This window comes from Carica papaya, chromosome 2 (assembly GCF_054855325.1).
Source record: "Carica papaya isolate Zhongbai chromosome 2, ASM5485532v1, whole genome shotgun sequence".
Lineage (NCBI taxonomy): Eukaryota > Viridiplantae > Streptophyta > Magnoliopsida > Brassicales > Caricaceae > Carica > Carica papaya.
In genome coordinates, this window is record NC_142310.1 from 21,881,092 (window position 1) to 21,907,059 (window position 25,968).

Genomic DNA, 25,968 nt, shown 5'->3' on the forward strand with positions numbered 1-25,968 from the left:
TTCAAGTTGAACTTTTTCTGACTAGGTTAGGGATCTTTTCAGGTGTATCCTTTTGCTACTGTTTTCAAAGAATCGGTAATGATTCAATTCCAATGAGATCCCGTGTTATTGTGCGTGTATGGTCCATATGGCACTGGAAAAGTTCATTGTGGCAATACATGCTTGATTGGTTGTGTTAAAGGAATGAGAATGAGATGTTTGGAAACAACGTGAGATGAGAAAAAATATTTGTTGTTAGAATTGATAAGATCAAATGTTATAATTTACGTGTTTGACCTTTACTATGGCGAGTGTGCTCTCACGAAAGATCAAAAAGTGCAACAAAGTTCACATTTTTTTAGTTTTAGGGGGATGGGGAAATAACATGAAATATTAATATATCATTTTGGTTAACTCCCACTTGTCTGCATATATACTTTTTTTTTTCTTATCTTTTATATTTATTTTGTGACCAATGATATAAATTATATATTTACGTAAATTATATAATTTATATGTCTAACTTTCACTATGACAAGTGCAATCACATTTCTTTTTAGTTTTAGGGGGAGAGGGAGATGACATGAGATTTTAACATATTATTTTGACTCAACTCTCTTTATCTCCCATTTCTCTGCCTATATATTTTTTTATCTTATATTTATTTTTTCACCAATAATATAAATTATATCTTTATATAAATTGAGTAATATACATGTTTGACATTTGCCATGGCAGGTGTGCTCGCATGGCAGGTCAAAAAGTACAATAAAATTTACGTTTTTTAGGGGAGATTGGGAGATGAGACAAGATATTAATAAATTATTTTGGTTCGTCTCTCCCTATTTCTTATTTGTCTGTTTGTATACTTTTTTTTTCTCTTTCTTATCTTTTATATTTATTTTCTTACTTATAATATAAGATTATATATTTATATAAATTATATAATTTATATATCTAATTTTTGCCATGAGGGATGCGCTCGCATGACAGGTCAAAAAGTACAATAAAATTTACGTTTTTTTTTTGTTTTAGGTGGATGAGGAGGTGACATGAGATATTAATATATTATTTTAGCTTGGCTCTTTATATCTCCCATTTGTCTTCTTGTATACTTTTTTCTTTTTCTTCTAATGTACTACCATAGAAGCTACAAGACAAAACCCCTGAAAATATGACCTCCAAGGATTTGGAGTTGAGAAACAAAAAAGTTTAATCAGCATTGTTATTATTATTATTATAATTATAACTGAAGTTCCTTTGATTGAACTGTTTTTTGTACAACATGAAATGTTCGAAAGGCAGTGAGGGATTTGTTTCCCAATTTTTTTCCCGATCATATTTGCTTTTTTTTTTTTTTTTTTTTTTTTTTCCTTTTTCTTCACTAATTTTCGTTTGTAATATCACCCTGTTCATGTGGTTGTTGCTCACCCTTGGTTGGTAAGGCACTAAGAGATTTGTTGTTGATGGAAGTGAGGTTTTGGTGTATATGCATACTTATAACAATGTCATTTGACCACAAGGTAAACAAGCCCATTACTATGAGAAACAAGAAAATCAAAGCACCCAAAATAAGTATCTGATTAAGATACTATTCCGAGACAGAAATTCTAGTCTTCCAATTAAATTTAAGAGATCTATTCACATCTTGGCTCAAAAATTATACTGAATAGGCAAAATTCTCTAGCCAGCTATCCCGAGTCCACATTTTGCAAAAATTCTAGTATTCTAATTAAATTTGAAAGATGTATTCATTCACATCGTGGCTCAAAAAATATACCAAGTTGATGAAATTCTCTAATCAGCTATTCCGAGTATGCATTTTGCAGAAAGAAAGATGTATTCATACACATCGTGGCTAAAAAAATGTACTAAGTTGATGAAATTCTCTAACCCACTTAGAAATAAGGGACCGGCTGATTGTTTGGGTTTAGGATGGGCTAATGTGCCCATGAACAACAATAATTTCTTTTATTCTTTTTTAAATGTTGGAAAGGATAATTAAGAAAAAAGAAAAGCTAAATGTACAATGATTTTTATATAAAAAAAAAAAAAATTGATGTAGCTGCTAATATATAAAGTAAATTATCCACCTTTACTTCCACACCAGTTCGGTATCACTTTTAGTTTTATTTCTATGATATTTATATTAGTTTGAACTAAACAATCAGACTTACAGTATTTTTTGCTTTAATTGAAAATAGACTTTTTGCTTTACCATTTTCATTTTACCTTCAAGTCAAGGACTCGGCTTGGGATCTTTTGATGGAGGGTGTTGTCTTGCAAGGAAAGGAACTTCTACTACCCTTCCAACAATGTTGTCTCCAATAAGTACAGTATCTCCAATTGAAGCAGCTCGCCTCTTGATGTAGCCTAAACCAAAATGCTCCTTTTTTCTTCTTCCAGGTGTATAGCTTGTCAATTTTCCTACCTGCTAAAATTCATGAAATTGCAAGAGAGGAGATTGGTTAACTCATTAAACGTGCAAGACTAATTAAAATATTAAGGTATTGACTCTTATTATGTTAAAGAAATAGTAGATATTAAACTATTCTGAAAGTGCTCTTGTTATTATTTTAAAGAATTAATAGATAAGTTAATGAGGATACAAATGACAAGGATGAGGGAAACAATGAAGATGACAATAGGAAACTAAATATATAGCAACCACCCTCTAACAAACCTTACTGAAAATATTCTTCTTCTCTAAAACTTCCCCTCAACTTGAATCCTAACACAGCTATTATTGCCAAAAAAAAAAAAAAAAGAAAAAAGAAAAACTGAAAGCAACTGAAAATCTCAAGCTAATCACCAGAAAATCACTTGTAACTGGATAAGTCCATGCTGATTTTATGATATTTTTTTAGTATTGAAATAGTTTTTCCCTTAGGAATTTAAGGGTAAAACATAAAAGAACTGGGCTCTTTTCATATGAAGAAAATCTGGAATTCTAAGTTTTTTTCTTCTTTATTGTGGACGATTAAGTGAGAGGATGAACCAAAACAGGTAAGAGATGCAAAGCACTAAGGACACTTGCTAAGTACCAACAAAACCTCAAAATCCTAGGATTTATTACCCTGATAACATATAGAAGAATTAACAAAAATATTGTTACATGTCTTATCATGTTAAAAGAAATTAGTTATCCTCTTAACAGAATATATGAAGAATATTCTTATTCTCTTTCGATATCAAACATCAACTATGAAAGAGGAAAGTACATTTATACCTTTTTCTCATCAACTGTAATAGCACTTCCATGTTCTGCAGGTCCAGACAAAGAGAGTCCCCATAATCTCTGTTTAATTCCATCGTATGTTATGAGTCTTGCTATTGTCTCTTGTCCCTTGTAACACCCTGAGAAGTTTGAAATAAAATCAATCTTCTATATATCTTTCTATGCAGAGCTTAATTCTAGGTGATTACCTTTGTTCAAACAAATGGAATTCCAGAGACCAGCCTCCAAAACATTGAACTCACTGGTGAGCTCCTTTCCGGGAGCTGGCCTTCCTGCAAAAATTTATTTCCTAAGAAGGCCTAGAAATTAATGCAACATATAAACCAAATAGCCAGGCAATGGAAAATGTAATGCGACAGACCTGTGCCATTTCTTATTATGAAAAAACAATTATTAAAGAATTTATCAAAACTTTTAGGGATACTTCTATTATGCACCAAAAGCGCCAAACCCTAATATAAGCTGTAACCGACTAACAGTGAGGTGTCCTAAAGAGGGATTGGCAGAATGTCAACACAGAGGATAAGTCATAGCCTCCAGGAGTCCTGTTGACATCAACATCTGCTTCTGCTTAGGACATCTTTGCCCCTTGCAATAAGGTCTCAAAGATGTTGGATTTCACAGGAAACTTACATTACAATTTTCTTAGAGTGAGATGGAACCTATGCATTAGAGTGAGATGGAACCTATGGCGAAGATGGATTAGAGGTTGCAATCGGTATCATTTGTGGTCATTGTTAATGGAAAACCCCACGAATAGTTCAGGTTTTGAGGGGTTTAAGACAAGTAGATCCTCTATCTCTTTTCCTTTTCAGTTTGGTAGTGAATGTTCTAAACAGAATGCTAACAAAGGCCATAGAAAGATATTCAGTGAGAGGACTAAAGGTTGGCGTAGATAGGATAGAGGTCTCCCATTTACAATCCGTAGATGCTACAATATTATTCTTACAAGATGATAACAAATCCATCGGGAATACTTAAACCATCATCCAAGTGTTTGAGCATATTTTCGAGCTAAAGATTAACTTGGCAAAGAGTGGGCTAGCTGGGGTCAATGTAGAGGGAGAGATACTTGATTATCTAGTGAGATCCATTGGATGTACTAGACTTGATTGGCCCATCACTTATTTAGGTGTTCCTTTAGTGGATAACGCTAGTGCCCAGACTTTTTAGGAGTGGGGAGAGCTGAAAGTGACAAAACGCCTTGAGAGTCAGAAGGGGTGACTTCTTTCAATTTGGAGAAGGGTAATCCCGATTAACGCATGTGTGTCTAGCATCCTGTTACATTTCTAATCCCTCTTCAGGATCTTGGTAGGAGTAACTACAAAGATAGAGAGTTCCATGAGGCAATTTTTATGGACCAGGGAGGGGGAGGATAAAATGGATCATTTGGCCAATTGGATCCATGTTGCCTATGCAGGGAGTTTGATGGATTAGGTTTAGGAAATCTCTTCAAGAATCTATCAATATTAGCTAAGTGGTTCTGGTGCTTCCTTCAGGAGCCAAACTCTTTGTAGCACAAGGTGACCAAAAACATTTATGGGTGCAGATGGAATGAGCAGGAAATGATCACATATGCAACCAAGTCTCACCACAGTCCTTGGAAAGCCACTTCCAAGCCTATCCTCAATATTGCCATCTTGCTCGTATCCGCTTAGGAGATGGCTGTAGAGCCAATTTCTGGGAGGATACTTGGTTTGGAGATCAGCCGTTAAAAACTAAATTTCCACATACTTATGGTTTGTCCACAAGACACGACACTCCTATCTCACATTTTATTTCAAGCATACAGGGGAATACAATCTGGAATTTTCACCCTAGTCGTGACCTTTATGACAGGAAGGCTTCTGAAATGTTAGACCCCTTGATCCTCTTGGAGTCTATCCAAATAACATTCCTTCCTGATACTATAACTTGGACCTTAGGACCTTACGCAAATACTCATGTAAATCCTTCTTCAAACACCTCATTTCAAGATCAAACCAAAACCCACTTTCCAACGCCAAAGTGTTTTGGAAATCTCCTGCTGCTTGCAAAGTCAAGGTTGTCTCATGGACCACCATCCATCATAAATCAAACATGTATGATATGCTCCAAGTTCGCCAACCTCACCTCAGTTTGTCTCTAGATATATGTATGATGTGCTCCGGAGGGGGAAAGACGCGCTCACACTTATTCTTACCTTGTGACACATCTTGGAGGTCTTTGACAAAGTTGGTAAGGATTTTCGGCATCTATTGGGTGACCCTTCCCACTGTTGAAATTTCCATGAGCTGTCATATCAAAGGAGAGGGGGTGATTCAGGGGGCTATAGCACTCTGGAGAGGGGCTCTTTATGCAGGGTTATGGTGCATTTGGCTTTCTACGAACAGTAAGATTTTCAATGATTGGGTTGCTTCTTCCAAAGAGTTGTGGGAAAGGGCCACCGTTTTGGCATCAATTATGGGTTAAGGCAAACGGCTAAATTCTACCACAAGCATCACTTATCTCCACCACAACTGGAAAGTTTTTACCCCTAACAGTTAGACCATTGTTTGTTTGCAATTCTTTATTTTCTACTTTTTTATTTAGCATCATGCAGAGGATCTTATTCTCCTTTATTGTGCTTTTATTGCTCTTTCCCATCACTAATAATATTTCTTCTCTTATCCAAAAAAAATCCATAAAAGGAATAGTAGTTCTTTCCTTGTTACTGTTAGGACCAAACAATGTGGAGTAGTATCTTCATATAAAGCCTTTTTAGTCTTAAAATCAACAAGAACATCGTCCTTTTCAACCTCAAGAACATCATTGCTAACTATTAAATTGAGAGATCCATTGCTAAAAAACTCAACTTGATCAACAGGAACAACAACTTAATTCACAAGTTTTTCTACTATCTCAAATAACTCACTCGTGCGCATATCTTCATTATCATTAATTAATTCTTAATTATTAGGTTGTAACACTTCTATAAGATTTTGCGTGCCACTCATTCACTCACCTTCTCATCCTTCTTCTTGTTCATGTTCTATCGAAGTTTCAAATATGTTAGGCTCTTGTCTAGCTGAAGATTCAAGATTTTCTTTATGTAATTTTATCTTCATTTCGTACATATTAATCTCATCACTTGATCCCGAATAGTTATTTTTATATCCTTCAAAACTTTATAAAAAGATGCATGTTGCTATTGTGACTTCTTGTCTCTTGTAGGGAGTACACTTGCTTTCACTACTTAAGATATCAGAAAATAATATTAAATTTTCATTTTATAATATCTATCATATTAACAATATCTTTGAAGAAAATCTCGAGCCTAACTAGCATCAGAAAATTCATAAGTCACAAAAGTTTATAACTTTGTAGAATGTTGATTGATTTTAATTTTCTCCGCATATCCATATTGATCAAACGTTGCTTACAAAGCATATTGTAAATCATTATTTGTAATTGAACTATATATTGGATAGAACGTAACTAAAATAAAATATAACTAAAAGAACACAGATTAACTCTATTCATGTTTTAAATCCATTAAGAATTCTTCTAACTCCAAAAAAAATTGTCTGAAGTATCAACTTGCTAACAAGTGAATGTAGAAGAAATTCAATCAAACTAACCTTAAAAGTGAAAGAATACATTGGAAAATATCAAGAACCAGTATGAAAATATTAAGAACCAGTCGAGAGCCCTTAAAGTCAACAAAAGGAAATTGGTGGCAGAAGAGATGGTGTCAACCACCACCTGGTGGTGGCTGAAGATTGTGTTGGCCTACTTTTCCTTTGTTTAGCTCTTTTTTTCTATGTTTTATGAAGACGAAGGAGAAGCAAGGAGTATATGAAAGAAGAGAGGTTGTATGTTGGAAATTGAACTCTTGAGCACTTAGATAAATGTGATGAATCAAATTTAGACTCTGATACCAACTAACATAGGACAAAAAAAGCTCAAATAAAAAGCTTAAGAGAAATTTTATTAAAAACAAAATTTGAAGATCTCGGATCTTAATAACCAAAGAAATATTTCAATATATGAATAATAGTCATCAATATTCCACCTAATGAGTAGGTCCCTTATTTATGGAGATCAAATACATCAAAAATAAGAAATCTAAAAAATCTAATAAATAGGAAAATAAGTTAAATAAAAAGAAGTATGAGAATAGAAAATCTAGAAAATAAGAAAATAAATTTTTCGATTTTCTTTTATTGGAAAACTTTCCAAAACTTAAAAAAAAAAAAAAAAAAACTAAATTTTATATTTCTTTAGTTAACTTCTCAAAATATTTATTTTCTTTAATTAGTTATGTTTCGTATCTCTTATTATTGAAATATACCTACATTAAAAGCTTTCTATTTCGTATCATTTGCGAACAAATCGAATTTAGTCTCTGATACTAATTGATGTAAGACAAGAAGAGCTTAATACAAAGTTCAGAGAAAATTTTATTAAGAACAAAAATTGGAGATCTCAGATCTCAACAACCAAAGTGATATTTCATTACATGAATTATAATCATCCATAGTCTACCTAATAATCAAACTAGGTATTCTATTTATAAACACCAAATACATCAAAAGTAGGAAATGTAAAAAGTTTAGTAAATAGAAAAATAAGTAGAAAGAACTAAGGAAATAGGAAATTTAGAAAAGAAGAAAATAAAGCTTTCCATTTTCCTTTATTGTAAAACTTTCAAAAATTTAGAAAGAAAATTAAATCTTTCTATTCCTTTTAGTTAGTTTTCAAAAACATTTATGTTCCTTTATTGGTTTTGTCTCATATCTCTTATTATTGAAATATGCCCATTTTAGAAGCTTCCTATTCTGCATAAATTAGTATACAACATCTAGGAGGGAAAAAAAATATTCTTTTCATGTGGGTTGATATTTTACAAGAAACGGATCTAGCTTCTACCAACATTATAACTCATTCCGGCTATCATTTTAGTCTTCCATCAAGTGGGACATGGAGGGTATTAAAAAAAGACCACAATGCATAATCGGTAAATTTTATTAAAAGGGGCAAAAATAACAAGTCTTAGACTTTATTTGCACTTGTACTAACTAGCAAGGCCACAAAGCCAGGTATCACCAACTCCTATCAATTCCTCACCATATTTGGTATGATGTGTCCATAGATTTCATTAGTAGTGTTGAATTTTAAGAGAAAAAATAAATAATTTTATTTCTCACATTTTAAATTGTTACACTTGAATATTTATAGAATACCTATTTTACTAATAGAGAAATTTCTATTCTAATAAACTTCTAATTACATTAAATTATCTAATTAAATAATAAAGTAATTTAAATAATAAAATAGAAAAATATCCTATTCAACACCCTCCAAGTTGATGCAGGGATGTCTTTCATACCCAACTTGCAAATCAAGTTGCAAACTAAAATCAAATATGTTAAGCAGTAGCACAGCTTGGTTTGGCCCAAAAACGGCTCAGGTTCGGCTCAAAAAAGGGCTCGAAATCGGCTCAAAATCAGCTAAAAAAGGGCTCGAACTCATCTAAAAAACAGCTCGAACTCAGCTCAAAAAAGGGCTCGAACTCGGCTTGGCTCAAGTCTCATCTCGGCTCAAGCAGATCTGTGCAAAGTAGAGATCGCAGCCAGAAAAGCTTCCTGTCGAGCGGCTCTGCGTGCGGCAAAGAAGAAGCTGGTTGCTTGGCACTTTGCGCGGCTCTGTGGGCGGAGGAAAGAGAACTAGATCGTGTAGCTCTGCGCACGGCGGAAGAAGAAGCTGGATTGATCGGGTTTTTTTCGCGCGTCTTTGCACGCAGCTGAAGAAGAATAGACCTGGGGTTAATGTGTCCCTACACGCGACTGAAGAAGAACTTACTTGAGGCGAATGCGGCTCTGCACGCGGTTGAAGAAGACGGATTCTGAGGCTCTCTCTTCGCGTGGCTTTACTTGCAATGGAGGCTGGCTGCTCACTTTCTTCCTCTGCTTTGGCCTCTTTTCTTCTAATCTCCCTCTCTTCTGATCTGAGTATTTCTATTCAGTCTATTTTGCTATTTTTGCGTTTGGAAAGAATTCTACAATTAGAACCCTAAAATAACTTTATTTGACTTTGATACCATGTTGAATTTTAGGAGAAAAAAATAAATAATTTTATTTCCCACCCTTTAGGTTGTTACACCTAAATATTTATAAAATACCTATTCTACTAATAAGGAAATTCCTATTCTAATACACTTCTAATTACATTAAATTATCTAATTAAATAACAAAGTAATTTAAATAATAAAATAGGAAAATATCCTATTCAATAAGTGGCCTTCCACCATCCCGTGAAAAAATAGTTCTCTTGGTTATTGTTGACAGAATTTCTTAGTACAAATATTATTTTCTAATAGTTCATCCTTATACCGCGGTATCCATCTTTGACTTTTATTTGATAATATTTTCAAGTGTCATGGTTTGCCAAAGCCTATCAAAAGCGAGCGGGACATCATTCTCACAAGTGCCTTTTGGCAAGAGCTTCTTAACCTAAGAGGTAAGAAACTCTTGTTTAGTAAAGCTTATCACCCTTAACCGAATAGTCAAAAGAAAGACGACAACTGCATGATTGAAATTTACTTGTAATGTTTCACTGATGACCGAACAAAGGCGCTAGTTGGATTGGCTTTCTTGGGTTGAGCATCATTATAATACTAGGTATTATTCTACCTTGAAGACCACCCGATTCCAAATGATACATGGCTGAAACCCCTCCACAGCTACTTTCATAATGCCCTAGCCTGACAAGTTAAAAGCAATGGATTATGAATTGCGAACCTAGAACCAATTCGTGAAAGAATTACGTGAACATCTTCTCCAAGCTCAAGCCACTATGAAAAGCATTATGATCTCAAGCACAATGACGTAACATTAACATTGGGGACAAGATAATTTCCAAACTCCATTCCTGTTGTCAACTTTCACTCAACCCAGAAGGTTGTGGAAGTTGGCACCTAAGTTGTATGGGCCTTTTGAAATTTAGACAAAGTCAAAGCAGGGCTTATAAGCTGAACTTATCACCAACAGCTAGAATTCACCCTATCTTTCATGTCTCTTGTTTAAAGGCCTTTCATGGAAGTGACATTTCCGAACCTGTCCTGCCTCCTATCTATATGGGGGAAATCCTTCCCACACCTTAGGCCGTCTCCCACCAGTGGGCTAAAAGGTGTGTAAAGAAACAACTTTTGACCCAGTGGGAAGGCTTCTCACAGGTTAATGCCTGTTGTGAGGATGAAGTAGAACTAACCAATTGCTGTCTACACTAGTGCTTGCAGACAAGCATCTTGAAGAGGGGGAGAGTGATGCTACGCACCAAAACCCTAACATAAATCTTAATTGGTTTACGGGTCAGGTGTACCAAAGAGGGACCACGAAAGACTCAAAGCAGAGGATAAGTCACAGCCCCCAGGAGCCTTGTCGATACCAGCATCTGTTTCTGTTTAGAAATTCTTGGCCCCTTGAGTTTAGGTGATGTACTAGAAATTCACTTTAGAATTTCCTGGAACATAGTATTTTATTTATCTATACTTTCTATTAGTAGGACTGAGCTAGGTCTCTTAATCACTTCCTAAATTGTTGGAGGAATGCTCTCTGTAAATACCTATCAATAATAAATAGTGTCAACAATTATTCAGGAAACCTTAAGAGTTCTCTAAGAGATCATAGGTGCTCCCATCCAACTATAGGCTGCCAAGGCCAACAATCCAATAAACAAGCTTCATGTTTGGTAGAACTCTTTCCTCTCAACCGGTCTGTGGCCTGATACAAAGTAGAGAAGATAACATACTTGAAATCGATCATATTTACTAGTATGAACTACTTTTTACACAGTCAAATTCTGGAACACTTGAGAGCTAGAAGTATCTACCCTTTATAGAAACAAATATTAGTTTAAAAACATCAGGAGGTATCAACTAAACAAGTCAGGACATTTATCACAAAACAAGCAGTTACTTGTTTACCAGTTACCACCTTGTATAATCCTCAACTTTTCCCAAGCGATAGAACCCATTGGAACTGCTCCTTCAGATAAAAGCATTTTCCAGACTGATTCAGCAGCAGCAGGTGCCATCAACATTGAGAAACCTTCTGCAGAAAGGAGATTTCCCACCCCAACTGTTATCGGCATACCATTTACCTAATAATTGAACCGAAGTAGTAGTTTTATTTCAAGATCAAGAAAACTAGATATGATAGATAATCCGTTACTTTTGTAATTTTACCACATTGCATTTTCTATTTATTCATTTCTCTATTACTCCACAAGAGCAGAAGACTAGAATTACATTTATATGCAGACAGGTAAACATTTAACAAATGTTTTAGTCCCAAGCTCCAGAATTATATTAAAGAATAAGTATATAGTAAAATGTTTTTAGGTTAGAAAGAGACTGGATAGCCAAACAGATGACCAGCAGTGTCCCTCACAAAGCACATTTATGTTTAGCATGATACAAGAAATTTCTTCTTTCTCTAATATATGTAGTCCTTCGATTTAGATAGGCAGGTAAGTTGAAAACATTCAGAATTTCAATTTACATAAACTCTAATTGTTTCATATATGAGTAAACTTGAAGTGCAGATTTGCCGTTTAAAGAATACAATAGATCACCAATCTTACACTATAGTGTCGATGTGTGCCAAATGGCTGCCCAATAAGATCATGCAGATTCAGGTTAGACATTACCTGTTGGCAAGTGAAGAGCAATGTTAATTCATACTTAATATTGTCAAAAAAAAAAAAATGGAAAGGAGATTTTCAATGTATCCGAATTATTCTTACTTGATTGCTTCTAGGTCCTACTAAACTGAAAAAGCAAGTTTGCTTGGTAACATCTTTGATCTTTACCTTGTCGGCAAAAAATATGTACCTGTAAAAGAATATACAAACACCAGAAGACATCACGAAATGGCCTGAAATATTTTTTTCTCTTTTTTAATTTTTCTTTTCCAATTAAATTAATTAAGAAGTAGGTTTTTCCCATGGGAATGTATCAAACAAGACCTCAATACAACTCCAAGGTTTAAGCTGTATTTTCAACACTGCATTTTACAATGACTATTTGGAACATATATGAAACCCAGAGACCAATTGAAAGTAACCAAACAGCTCCATCTTCACCACTGTTCTCTGTAGTGATCACTGGAATGCTTACTACTTCCTGCAGAAGTTTTTATTTATTATACAAATGCTATTTTTTCTTATATCATATGCAACTGTTAAATAAACTTGCAGTTTCTTGACTTCACAGTGTCTTTCACATAGTTGGAATCATTGTCTTCAAAAAACTTTCAGGTATTTGCTGTGCCAAAAAGAAAGATGTTATCCCTGGTTTACTTTTTCTTCAGCAGAAGCAATGACATAAGATAGCTTAGCCTAAAGTTAGTAATCCTGAAACAAGAACATCCCCTCTCAAAATTTTTTTATTCCACTTCTTATGATGACAGTGCAATCGTGTTACGAAATTATAGATTAAAACATCCCAACTTCACTTATTTACAAAAGCTTATTCTTTCTTATTCATCAATGAAAGTTCAAAAATTTTCAACATGATATATGCCAATTTGCAAAGCATAACCGCAATATCTGTCGAAGTCAACCACATAAAGAACCAAATCCTTTCTCTTTAATACATCAATCATGTATGGGAACCATCAAGAGTGAAAAACATTATGGGAGCCAGGTGGTTTGTTCTCTTTGTAGATGATCACGTAGAAGAATGGGGTCCTATATAAATAGTTCGGTATGAGTAGTAAAATAAAATACAATTACTTACAAGAGAATGGTATATTACTAATATATCCTTCACCTCACCTAATACCTATATTTACTTAATATCACACTAGAATAACTTGGACATATCTGATGAAAAAAATTTGAAGTTTGGGAGATATTTAAGAAATTCAACAAAATGATCTAAACTCAATTCCACACTAAACTTGAGATCCTTAGGATTGATAATACCAAAAAATATTTTAAATTGACTCTTGGAAATTACTCAACAGACCAAGGGATTGTACACCAAAGTCCTTGTGTTGATACGCCTCAACAAAATGGGATAGCTAAAAGAAAGAATCATCACATCCTTGAGGTAACCGAGTTACTTGTATTCTCAACCAACGTGTCGAACAATTTTTAGGGGAAAGCCATACTCAGTACCACTTACCTTACCAATAAAATGTCTTCTCGAGTAGTAAAATTTATAACACGAAGTCAGAGATTGTTTGATACCTATCCACATAAATGAACCATGTCATCCATCCCAACAAATGTCTTTGGATGTGGTATTTGTTCATGTTCGAATATTATAAAATATTCCATTTACATAATAGTATGATTATTTTTCCAAATGTGTTAGTGTAATTAATAGTGTTTTATGTTGATTACCATATCTGAATACATATATATATATATATATCCCTATTCTCATTTCAATAAAAGATATGTAAATATTCAGTATTTTTCCTTCTCTATCCATTTACATGGTATCAGAGATAGGGTTAAGATTAGGGTTTTAGGAGTCAAATTTCATCAGATCAAAATAAGAGTTAAACAACTCATTCCCGGTGCCGAAGGAAGTTGACCAGCAATCTACAGCCAGTTCAGAATGCGGCCATCACAGTGGCGCGCGGGAGAAGCCGAAATGGTGGCTTGGACGGTCGGCTAAGGCTGTTTGCTTCCGGTTTGCCGGAGGAGTGTATTTCTGTGCGGTTTGCTTTCCCATTGAGGATAGAAGCAACAGAGGGGCTTGGTCGACCGACTCTGTGCACGAAACCAGAAGGCTGAAGAAAGAAAAGGTGTAAGATCTTGCAAAAGCCATCCATTATACAATTTTATATCTTATAAAAGGTTATCATGTTAGTTTTAGGCATTCGTTGCAAATCTAGATAATACTCTTACTCCTAAGACAATCCAAAAAGCCATAAAAATCTCAGATTTGAAGATAGATTCATCGAAAGAAATGAGGACTGTAAAGAAAAATGGCACTTCAAAAGTCACCAAACTAACAGAAGGGAAACAAACAATACAATATAAGTAGGTCTTCACTATGAAATAAAAAGCTGATGAGAATGTTGATAGTTACAAGCTCCCTAGTTGCAAAAGAGTTCACACAGTCATATGGTATTGACTACAAGGAGACGTGCCCCAATTGTCAAGCTAAACACAATCAGGGTCCTGTTGTCCTTAGCAACAAATCTTGATTGGTCACTTCATCAACTAACTGCAAAAAATGCTTTCTTGAATAGATAACTTATAGAAGAAGTATACATGAATATCCCTCTAGATTCTGAGACACAAGCTAATATGGATAAGGTAGCAAGTTAATCAAAATTTTATATAGATTAAAATAATCTCCCAAAGTATGGTTTGACAGATTCAACAAAACACTAAAAATATTTGGATACACAGTGTCAAACAGACGACACAATGTTCGTGAAGCATTCACACAGAGAGAAAATTGTCATACTTATTGTCTATATGGATGATATAGTTCTAACAGTGGATAATGAAGAATGACTTATGAAACTCAAAAGAATCATTGCCACGGAATTTGAGACTAAATATCTGGGGAATTCGGAGCATTTCTCCAGGATAAAAGTAGCCTGGTCTAAGAAACGAATCACAGTGTTTGAAAGAAATATGTAATTGACTTACTGAATGAAACTAGAATGTTACGGTGCAAACAAATCAAGGCCCCAATGGATCCAAATATCAAGTTTGGGAGACAAGGAGAAAATCACCAGTAAATAAGGCAAGTATCAAAGACTAGTGGGCAAACTGACATATCTCTCACACACTAGCCTGAATATAAGATTTACAGTAATGTTATAAGTATCATGAATAGCTAATTGAACAACACTTAGGGATTGTAAATCAAATCTTATGATACTTAAAATAGCACCTGCTAAAGGGCTATTATTTGGAAAAACCATAAGAAAAGATGTAGAAGTCTTCATCGATGCTGACTGGATAGGGTTAGTTATAGACAGGAGATCAACTTTTGGATATTGTTCATATGTATAGGTGAATCTAGTGACATGGCAAAGTAAAAAACAAAGTGGTAGCTATAAGCAGCACTGAGGTCAAATCAGAGCTGTGACACTAGGAATATGTAAAGAAATGTGGCTCTCACGTGTACTTAAGAAATTACAAATTAAGAATTCTACTCAAATAAAAGTGATGTCTAACAGGTTATCCACAATTTGTGTTGAAAAGAATTCAGTTCACCATGATAGGATAAAACATCTTGAGATAGATCAAATACTTCATAAAGGAGAAGATACAACAAGATAATTCATGTTGTGCACATTCTTTTCAATCAAAAAATTGTTGACATACTCGCTAAGGTACTGTTGAGAAAGAATTTTGAAGGCTCAAGTGCCAAGATTTGCATGATTAACATCTATGCCTACCTTGAGAGAGAGTATAGAAATACTAAGAGAAGATTTAGGAGAGGAAATAGGATCTAGATATGATTCTCAAACCCCATAACTAAGAAAGTTTCCTAAAGTCCTAAAACAATATTTCTTTAATAAATTTTTTTCCTATTTTTCAGGGACACATTTGGTATCCAACTCTCTAAATATTGTATCGTAGTATAAACAAATATAAGAATAAAAAATTATCATTCAATATAGTAGAGACCCTAGACTACCTTGGTCGCAATCGAGTTTAAGTGAGAAGATAAAAATCAAGATTTTGTAGCAACTACAAGCAGAAGCTCTAATACCATGTTAAAACTCAATAAGTCGAGCTAATAAGGTGAGAGAATATTTTGTTATATTCAACACATGACTTACATTGGTTTCTAGATATTCATAAGTTGGTTTCCATAATCAGAAACTAGTTTCCTTTAGAAGATAATAAGAAACTAGTTATACATGGACGCAAATAATAAGGTATGCCATAAATATTGATTACAATCAAATAAGAACACGAACAAAATAACAATGGGAAGCAAATCCCTAACAGGCAATAGACAGGAGATCTCAACAGCCAACAAATGCATATTTAAATGATATAAGTATTATTGAAAAAAGGTTTTTCCTCAAAAAGAAAAAAGAAAAGAAAAGAAAAGAAAAACAGGCCATGCCATCTAAAAGTGAAATTCAATAGCATGCACAAAAAGCTTTAAAAAGAAAGAGCATATTATGCAACAAAATAGTACACACAATTCAATGTGAAGTCCTAAAAGGAGTGAAAATGATTCACGTACTTCTTGAGCATTTCAGCTATGCTCTCACAGGTTGTTGGTGAGACCACCAACATGATTGCATTTTTCTGTGAGTTTAAAATTTTGTAGTAAGTTAAGCAGTCACATGATTGGCTGTGAAAGCATAAGATATAATATGACAAACATGCTAAAAGAGGGTACCATGACCCATGCATGTGCTATGTCTATTGTCCTTGCCGTTGGCGTAACAAAAACAGTGTCACATCCCTACAGATTTCAAGGAACAATTTCACAAATTTTTCATCTATGACCAAGATTGAGGCAGAAGTTCATGTCAATAACAGAAACCAGGACAGTATAACCCTCATACCACACCTGTCCTTCATGAAGAGATTCAAAGTCACCAGTACTTTGGTTGTGAAGAAACTGAATACGGTCATCTCCACTGACTTCACAATAAGGAAACAAATAATTTTTCCTCCATCAAATAAATTATAAAATTTGCTACAAATTGCAATGAATATGGTTTTTAAATTTAGCATCATTAATAATATCAAGGGTGAAATTCAAAAGCTAATATTTACCTTGGATTTGTAAGAGAAGACAGGCAATATGAAATTTCCATAAGTTAGGGACATAGACATATGATAAATGATGGAGAAAGTCCATGAAAGAAGAAGAGGAGAATACAGTCAAACCTTGTCACTGGAATGAAAATATTGCTGTTGCAAAAACATCTGGCATTGCTTTTTGCGTTAAGAAATTATAAGAAATTTGAAAATGATGCATGTGAGGAGAGCCAAAGAAGAGGTACCTCTTATTCTCCCAAAATGTGAAAGGTCCACAATCTAAGCCATTGATAAAAAAAGCCGAATCAGTGAACGGAATCCAAAAGAAACTATGCAGTATCGAACTGTATTAATAAGCCACAGATTTGAATCGCATCCAATAGAACCTGTAGCAACTCCCTCCTAACATAAAGGAGTTTCACATGTTTTCATCTTCTATTATAAAAAGATAGTTTAAGAAAATAAGATATCACACTTCAGACACTTCCTCTTATTATGAAAAGATAGTCCATATGATAATATTGTTGACGCAGAATGGGCTAAAATTAGATTTCTTAAATAGATTAGAAATTATAATTATATTAAATATAAAACTACTAAACTATTTAAGAGTCTATTATTATTATATTATTAAGAGTATTATTATAGTTTTAGTAACTTATAATTTTATTTTTATTAATACTTTTCCTATTTGTTTTAATATTTCTTCTTTGTATCAAGATTAGTATTCATAATCTATTAATTTACTATTTAAAAAAAGTTACTAAGAGATCATTGTAAATAACTTTAAAACTTCACTTATTAGACATATTTTAGTTATTTAATAAAATACATTTTGAGATTTTCTTAAATTTGTAATTGTATCATGCAATCAAATTCTTAAATGTGATGCTTAGTACTTTGTAAAAGTGACAATAAGAAAACCTAGGTGTGATTTTTGGTTTTTTTTTTCTTTCTGTTTCTCCTCAAATCCCTAATTGGACAAATCAACCCTGTTTATCCTACATCAATTATCAAGCCTCCAATATCTCCTACTAGTCACTTCATCTAAGGCACATTTTAAAGTCATATTAATCATTTCAATTGTCTCCCAAATGGGAACATCAACCTTTTATTTCATGAATAAAGTCATTTATTGAATTTTTAAGGGATTCAATTTACAATTCCAGATGTCTCTTGTAATGGGTTAGAGATGAAAAATACTGAATAATTCTTGTGTTCTTATTGAAATGAAAAGTCGCGATATATATACATGTAAACGGATTTATATATGGTAACCAACATAAATTACCCTAATTATTTTCTTCTTAATTACGTTTATATATTTAGAAAAATAATCATATTATTATCTATAGAGAATATTCAACAATATTTTAACATTCCCCCTCAAACTGAAGTATAGATATTAATCATGCTTACCTTATTCCGAAAATACTCAATCCGTATTTCATTAAGAAGTTTTGTGAATACATCACAAAATTGTTATCCCGTTTTCACATAACCAGTAGATATAAAGTTTTCTTAAATCTTTTTTCGGATGAAGTGACAATTAACTTCAATAAGCTTAGTTCTCTCATGATATACAGGATTTGAGGTAATATGAAACTCATGCTGATTGTCACACTAGAGTTTTGCAGAAGATGTGGGCTTCAAACCCACTTCATCTAACAGATGATGTATTCATAAGATTTAACAAGTGAACTGAGCCATAACTCTATATTCGGACTTTGCACTTAAGCGAGATACAACTGTTTGTTTCTTATTTTTCATGATATGAGATTCCCACCAACAAAAACCCAATAGCCGGTAGTAGACCTCCTATCAATCTTAGATCCAGCCCAATCAGTATCAGTAAAACATTCAATGTGAGTATGCCCCTGATTATTAAATACTATGCTGAGTCTCGGAACACCTTTTAAGTAGAACAAAATATATTCCAAAGCCTCCGAATATTTGACTGTAGGTGCTGCTATAAACTGGTTAACAACACTGATAGGGTATGCAATATCTACACGAGTCACAATAATGTAACTCAATTTTCCAACAAGTCGCTTGTATTGCTCTGGGTCATCAAAGGGATCACCATCATCTTTACTGAGATGTACATTTGGTATCATCAGTGTATTGCATGACTTAACTCCCAACTTTCTTATTTTTGCAAGTACATCAAGTACATACTTTCTCTGAAATAACAGAATCCCTTCCTTACTTCTTGTTACTTCAACCCCTTAAAAGTATTTTAACTGTTCCAAGTATTTGGTATTGAACTTTATATGCAAGAATGACTTGAGAGAGGACATTCTTGCATGGTCGTCTCCTATAATCACAATATCATCAACATAAACAACAAGAATTATAATACCGCCGGTTTATTGTCTATACAAGATTGAATGATCACATTTGTTCTCCTTTAATTTGAACTTACATACTACCTCATTAAACTTACCAAACTACGCATAAGAACTCTGCTTCAGATTAGACAAAGATTCGTTCAAATGACAGATTTTTCTATACTCCCCCTGAGTAATAAACTCAGGTGGTTGCTGCATATACACTTTTTCTAAGAGATCACTATGAAAAAATGCATTTTTAATATTCAATTGGTGTAAGGGTCAATCTCAGAAGGCTGCAATAGATATGAGTAAACGAATAGAGGTGATTTTGGCCACATGAGAGAATCTATCAGAATAGTCCACCCCATAAGTTTGAGCATAGCTTTCGCTTCCAGTCGAGTTTTAAGTCTTGGCACAGAGTCATCTGAATTCACTTTGATTGCAAATACCCATTTGTACCCTATAACATTTTTTCGTTTGGGTAAATCTACTAAATCCCAAGTATGATTATCATCAAAAGCATATATCTCTTCAAGCATAGCATTATTATGCCAACCAGAGTGATTCAGAGGCTCCTTAACTATTTTGGGTATAGAGGTTGAATCTATAAAAACAATTAAAGTATTAGATGAAGGAGACAGATGGTCATATGATATAAAATTAGCAATGGGATAAGTTGGTGTAGGAATGGTGTACTAACGTTTACCTTTACGAAGACCAATGGGAAGATCAAGGTCCTGTGCGATAGAATCATATGACGACAGATCTAGTGCAGAACATTTATCATCAGTTTGTTGTCTTCTGAAATAAACATTAACAATTGGTGGTGGTACATGAGTTAGAGGCACACGAACGCTATCATCAACTTGCTCGAGTATAGCTAGAGGCACATCATCTAGAGGGGGTACTTTTATTTGTTTGCTCAGCTAAGGCGCCTGGTGTGAAATTATAAATGAGTCACTTGTTATCCGCCTCGAAACTTGTAGACTTGGACGATAAGGAGAAGAACTATATATTTTCTGAAAAAATCATATCAGTTGATACTAAATATTTATTGAGATCCGAAGAGTAACACCTGTATTCTTTCTAGAGGCGAGAATACTCCAAAAATACATATTTAAAGGCCTTTGGGTCCAATTTTGTCACAGTAGGTTGCACATCTCGAATATAACAAGTGCTATCAAATATCTTAAGTTGCACTGAAAACAACGATTGATTTAAAAAAAAAAAAAAACTGTAAAGAGCATCCTCATCAAGCACTGTTGATGACATACGATTAATCAAGAAACAAGCTGTAGAAACGGTATCAACTCAAAATTGCTTAGGGACTTGTGTTTGGAACAAGAGGGCTTGAGTTGTTTTAAGTAAATGTCTGTTCTTTCTCTCAACAATCCCATTTTGAGATAGTGTATCAACACACGAGAATTGGTGAAGGATCCCGTGTTGAGTCATATAGTTCTAAAATGAATTTGACATATATTACTTGGCATTATCACTCCTCAATATATGCACAAAAACATTGAATTGTGTCTTGATTTCAGTACAGAAACCACAAAAGTGAGAAAATACTTCTGAACGATTTCTCATAAAATATATTTAAGTCATGCGAGAAAAATCATCGACAAAAATAATGAAATACTTGAACCCAGTTTTGGAAGTAACAGGGCAGGGGCCCCAAACATCATAATGAACTAACTCAAAAGCAGATTCAGCTTGTCTATTGACCCTTGAACCTGATGGACTACGGTGATGTTTTGCAAACTGACATGACTCACAATCTAGTGAAAATACATTATGAAAGTGAAGACATAACTTTGTCAACACATGTAGAGATCGATGTCTCAATTGATAATGTGCTTCAAATGGAGAGATAATATTAGAGCAGACAACTGATCAAGGTAGCCAAGGATCAAGAATGTAAATACCATCTGACATATTTCTTTTACCAATAATTTATTTCCTCATAAGATCTTGAAGAACACAGTAATCAAGAAAAAATGTAATACAACAATTTAAATTTTTAGTAAGTTTACTCACAGAAATCAGATTGAAAACAAGTTTAGGTAGATTTAATACAGATGACAAAATAATAGATGACATTTGTTTTGTGGTCCTCGAACCCACAATAATATATGTCGACCCATTAGCAATAGTTATAGGAAAATATGTTTTATATGGTTGAAAACTATAAAAATTATTAGGATTACCTGTCATGTAATCTGTAACACCAAAATCAATCACCCATCTGTTTGAAAAGAAGATAAGATATTTTTTCTCTAATTCAGTAAGAGTAGAAAATTTATTCAAAAATTCCTGATACTGAATAAATTTAGTATACTCATAAACTAAAATCATAACAAGTCTCTTAGAAGATGAACTAGCAGTAGCAGCAACAATATTAGCAATTTGTGTTATCCGATTGTGATTCTGCAATTTATTACAGCACTACTTTATATGCCCTTATTCACGACAGTAATAGCAGATAATATTTTCATTCATTTTAATTTAGAAATTATAAAAAAATACCACTCAAAATACCCAAATCACAATAGTCAAAGATACCCAGAAAACACTGCAAATATACCAGAAAATATGAGAAGACAGAGTACCTTTTCACACACGGATATCAATAATCCTACGAGAACCTCACTATCAACCACCGGAGAACCTGTGCGACCGCATGCACCGCAGTCGAAGAGCCACTCGTCGTAGCCGGAGTTAGAAGCACCGTTGCCTAAAACCACCAAACAAACTCCTTTCGGCCAGAAATCACCACAGAACTTCAGTGCCAGCCCTAATCCGGAATGGTGCTCGCAAAAACACCCCAAATCGCGCTGGAGAGCGAAGAATCGCTTGCTATTGCCCGATTTGCTCCGCCGCGCCTTTTCCCTCTTCGGCCTTCTGGTTTCGTGCATAGAACCAGCCGACCTAACTCCTCTGTTGCTTCCATCCTCAAATGGGAACCCATAATGCACGAAAATGCTCTCCTCTGGCAATCTTGCCGCACACAGCCTCAAACCGCCGCGCGAACCACTTCTTTGGCTTCTCCCGCGTACACCACCATGTTGGCCGCACTCCGAACTGGCCTTAGATCGGTGGTTGTCTTTCTCCGGCGCCAGGAATGGGTTGTTCAACCATTCTTTTGGTCTGATATGATTTGACTCCTAAAACCCTAACCCTAGCTTTAATATCATGTAATGGATTAGGGAAGAAACATACTGAATAATTCTTGTGTTCTTATTGAAATGAAAAATAGGAATATATGTATACATGTATACGGATTCATATATTATAACCAATATAAATTACCCTAATTATTTTCTTCCTAATTAAGCTTACATATTTAGAAAGATAATCATATTATTATGTATAGAGAATATTTTATAATATTCTAATATCTCTCAAATGGGATTCCACAACCAAAACAAACTAGCTGAACTAGACATTGAATACTTCCCAGGAAGCAAATCAGTGTGACACAAATTAAATTAATTAGGATATCTTAAGACACAAAATAAATTGAGAACATACACATGCCAAAAGTAGCATTAAACGTTTAGATTAGCATCCAATAAGACCACTTTTTTGAAATAAAAAGAAAGTATTATTATGCATAAGGTATCAAAGGAGTACCCCCCGAATAAAAATTACTTACATGTCAATCAAGTGGTTTATGACAACACCAAAGTCAACCAAATCTTTGATGTTATGACTCAACAAAATAAAGCCAAAAATATGAATACATTTATCTCTAATTTTTATAAAATTAGTTTTTATACTCTCAAAAGCTCTCCTATTTCTTTCCTTTCAGACCATCCAAAATATAATAAGTGAAATAAGGAATAAATGATGTTTCTTTTTACAAAAGCACACCCATGCCCACAATTCATTACTCACATTACCAGCCATAACCCAATTTAACCAGCCCAAAAACAGAGGTCAATATATTGTATGTCACAGGGCAAAATAATCATAAATGGTTGCACGATTCCTTAGCCGCATAACATAAGTACCATCTATTAACAAACACATTCCTCTTCGTTTTTAGCATGTCCAAAGTCAGAATATATTCATTTGCCGTTTCCTATGCAAAAAAGGCCATTCTAGGTGGGACTTTAAACTTCCAAATTTGCTTATAAGGAGCTGACATGCTACAACTGTTATCATTCTTAGTTAAATAATTATACAATGATTTCACCAAGAACCCTTTCTTCTCATCTAGCTTCCATATTCTTTTATCATTTTTTTTATTCCATTTCATGTCATTCAGGGACAAAAGCAGGTTGTTATACTCATCAATTTCCCAATCATGCAGTCTTCTCTTTAACCTTCACATCCCACACCCTTCCCACCCCTACAATCACATACATCTCCTCCACCTTTGCATCCTTATTGCAAGCAATGTCAAAAATTCTTTTAATCTGTCCTGCAATATGAAATTCTTCATCCATTCGTCTTGCTAAAACCTTTGCCCATCACCCCTGCCGCCTGCCAACCCACACAACCCTTAATGCAGTGGCTGTCATCCCTAATCTTCCTCCAAAGCCTCAGCCCGTACGGTTTAAATTTGCCCCTTCTCCCCTTCTCCCTCTCCCAATCACCCCATCTAGCATGCACCACCTTCCACCACATTTTCCATCCCTCCCCAAGATATCTCCAAAACCATTTCCCATGGAAAGCACGATTTAAGTCCACAATTGACTTTAAGCTAAGCCCACCCTCCAAAACTGGTTTTTTGACCTTCTCCCACCTAACCAAATGATATTTTTTATTACCATCTCCATCACCTCAAAGGAATTTACATTGAATGTTTTTAAGTTTTTTTGCAATGTTAGCCAGAATTATTGATATGGAGAGATAGTAGATTGGTAAGTTAACAAGTATACTTTTAATCAACGTGAGTCTCCCTGCTTTAGATAGAAAATTCCTCTTCCATCCCGCCAACCTCCTATTAAACATCTCAATAATAGGCTCCCACGTTCTCACATCTTTATATTTTGCCCTAAGTGGAAGACCAAGATACTTTATAGGAAGATTACTGACTTTGCAGTCCAAAACTATGGCCAAACTAGTTTCATCTCTTTTATCACCAATCCTCACCATTTCCGTCTTTTTCAAGTTGATTCTTATACCGGAGACCATTTGAAAGCATAGTAAGATGCATTTCAAGTGGAGAATGACATTAACATTTGGTTTACAAAAAATTAAGGCATCATCCGCGAAAAATAAGTGAGAAACACTCATCTTTTCCCTCCTACTCCCAATGTAAAGGCTCGAAACTTTAAGGAAAAGAATATATATTAAAATAACAAAAACAAATAATAATTAGGGTTTACATTTTTTACACAGTAATTTGAGATGCTCAATAGGTCTAGGAAAATGTCCCTAAAAAGAGTTAAAATAATAGAAATATAAATAAAACTAAAACCTTATAGGGTTAACCTCCATTAGTAAGTTTGATGGGGTCCGGGAGGTAACCTTTACTCGCAACTCTCTTACTGTTCAGAATTTGAATTTTGGTCTTTTTAATCTGAAATGATTAAATAGGGGGATGATCTACATTAATTTAGTAAAAATATCACACTAATCACTGAAATGGAAAATCGAAAGTTGGTAAAAATTATAAAAACAACTAATAAAACCATTTGATTTCTTAAATAAATTCATTTAACATAAAATCTTTATTCTATACTTACCGTTACGAGTTTTTAAAATCAACTTATAAGGACAATAGCTCAAATAACATTATGATTTTATATACAAATGAGTAAGAACAACAACTTTCCTTTTTACCTGCTTACTGGTACCTCTAAGGGTACATAGGGATGTCCCCTTACGCGTGAACCCTATATCGAATTTTTTAAATTAACCGGCCGTCCCCATACCCTGTCTGCTAATGGGCGCTAAACATACCATCGCCTCGATAACCCATCCGGTATGAGAGTGAACTATATCTCCCAAACTCTTCTGGTATGGGACTTCTCAGCCCTGTTTGACTGAAGTAACGTTCACGGTAGGGTTTTTCCTATATATCGAGTCCGTCTACCTTTTTCCAAGATACTTAGTAAGTCTTTCATACATAAATTCACACCATTCATCAATTAGCAGTTACACATCAATATCTAATATTTACAAATCAACAGTAAGTCATGTAAATAGGCAATATGTACATTAAGAAAACACGATTGAGACATTTATTGTAAATAAATAAACAGATGAGGGTTATGCAGTTAGGTGAACTAACTAACTGAGAAATAAATTAAAACTAGTAGTTTAATGCACACAACGTAAAAATAAACATTTTAAACAGTACAAGGAAAAATAAATAGTAAACTAGTGCAAATATGAACTGACTGGTTCTGCCTCCACTAATTACTTGCAATTATTTTTAGGGTTTTTAATTTTCATAAAACATAACATTATCAATTATTAAGCTTCAATTTATCGTAATAGAAAAATGGTGAAAGATTCTTACCCTGAATCGGTGTCCGAAGCACTGTACTTTTCATTGCGACTTCTAGCGGTCCCTAAGTTTCCTGAATTTTTCTTATGAAAATTAAAACACTCATCACGTATCCAAAAATATATCAAAAAGCAAAAATAAGCGTTTTAAAACATTTATGCCCGATTTTAGAATTCCGGCAAGGTGGCGCTGCCGTGCTCTGGCGGCGATTTGCCACGACCTGGCCA

General features: G+C 34.2%; 1 protein-coding gene across 8 annotated transcripts in view; it reads right to left on the minus strand.

Moving 5' to 3' along the window:
• Positions 1-1,993: 1,993 nt before the first annotated feature.
• The window catches only part of LOC110817357 (Glycine cleavage T-protein family), a 33,627-nt gene continuing 9,652 nt past the window's right edge, over positions 1,994-25,968 (minus strand). The window contains exons 3-13 of one of the 8 annotated variants that reach the window (XR_015817142.1): positions 21,888-22,442; positions 17,191-17,224; positions 16,752-16,825; positions 16,578-16,643; positions 16,419-16,483; positions 11,984-12,071; positions 11,822-11,887; positions 11,163-11,338; positions 3,406-3,489; positions 3,209-3,336; positions 1,994-2,410 (exon numbers count right to left, since the gene is read on the minus strand). Coding sequence is in view for 7 of the 8 variants with exons in the window: in XM_088213641.1 (XP_088069767.1) it covers positions 2,219-2,413; positions 3,209-3,336; positions 3,406-3,489; positions 11,173-11,338; positions 11,822-11,887; positions 11,984-12,071; positions 16,419-16,483; positions 16,578-16,643; positions 16,752-16,825; positions 17,191-17,224; positions 21,888-22,442 (1,521 nt within the window). In the remaining variant the exon portion in view is untranslated. Of the gene's footprint in view, positions 2,414-3,208; positions 3,337-3,405; positions 3,490-11,162; positions 11,339-11,821; positions 11,888-11,983; positions 12,072-16,418; positions 16,484-16,577; positions 16,644-16,746; positions 16,826-17,190; positions 17,225-21,887; positions 22,443-25,968 lie in introns of all 8 variants that reach the window. The other 7 variants (XM_088213641.1, XM_088213642.1, XM_088213643.1 and 4 more) reach the window with 7 other exon arrangements.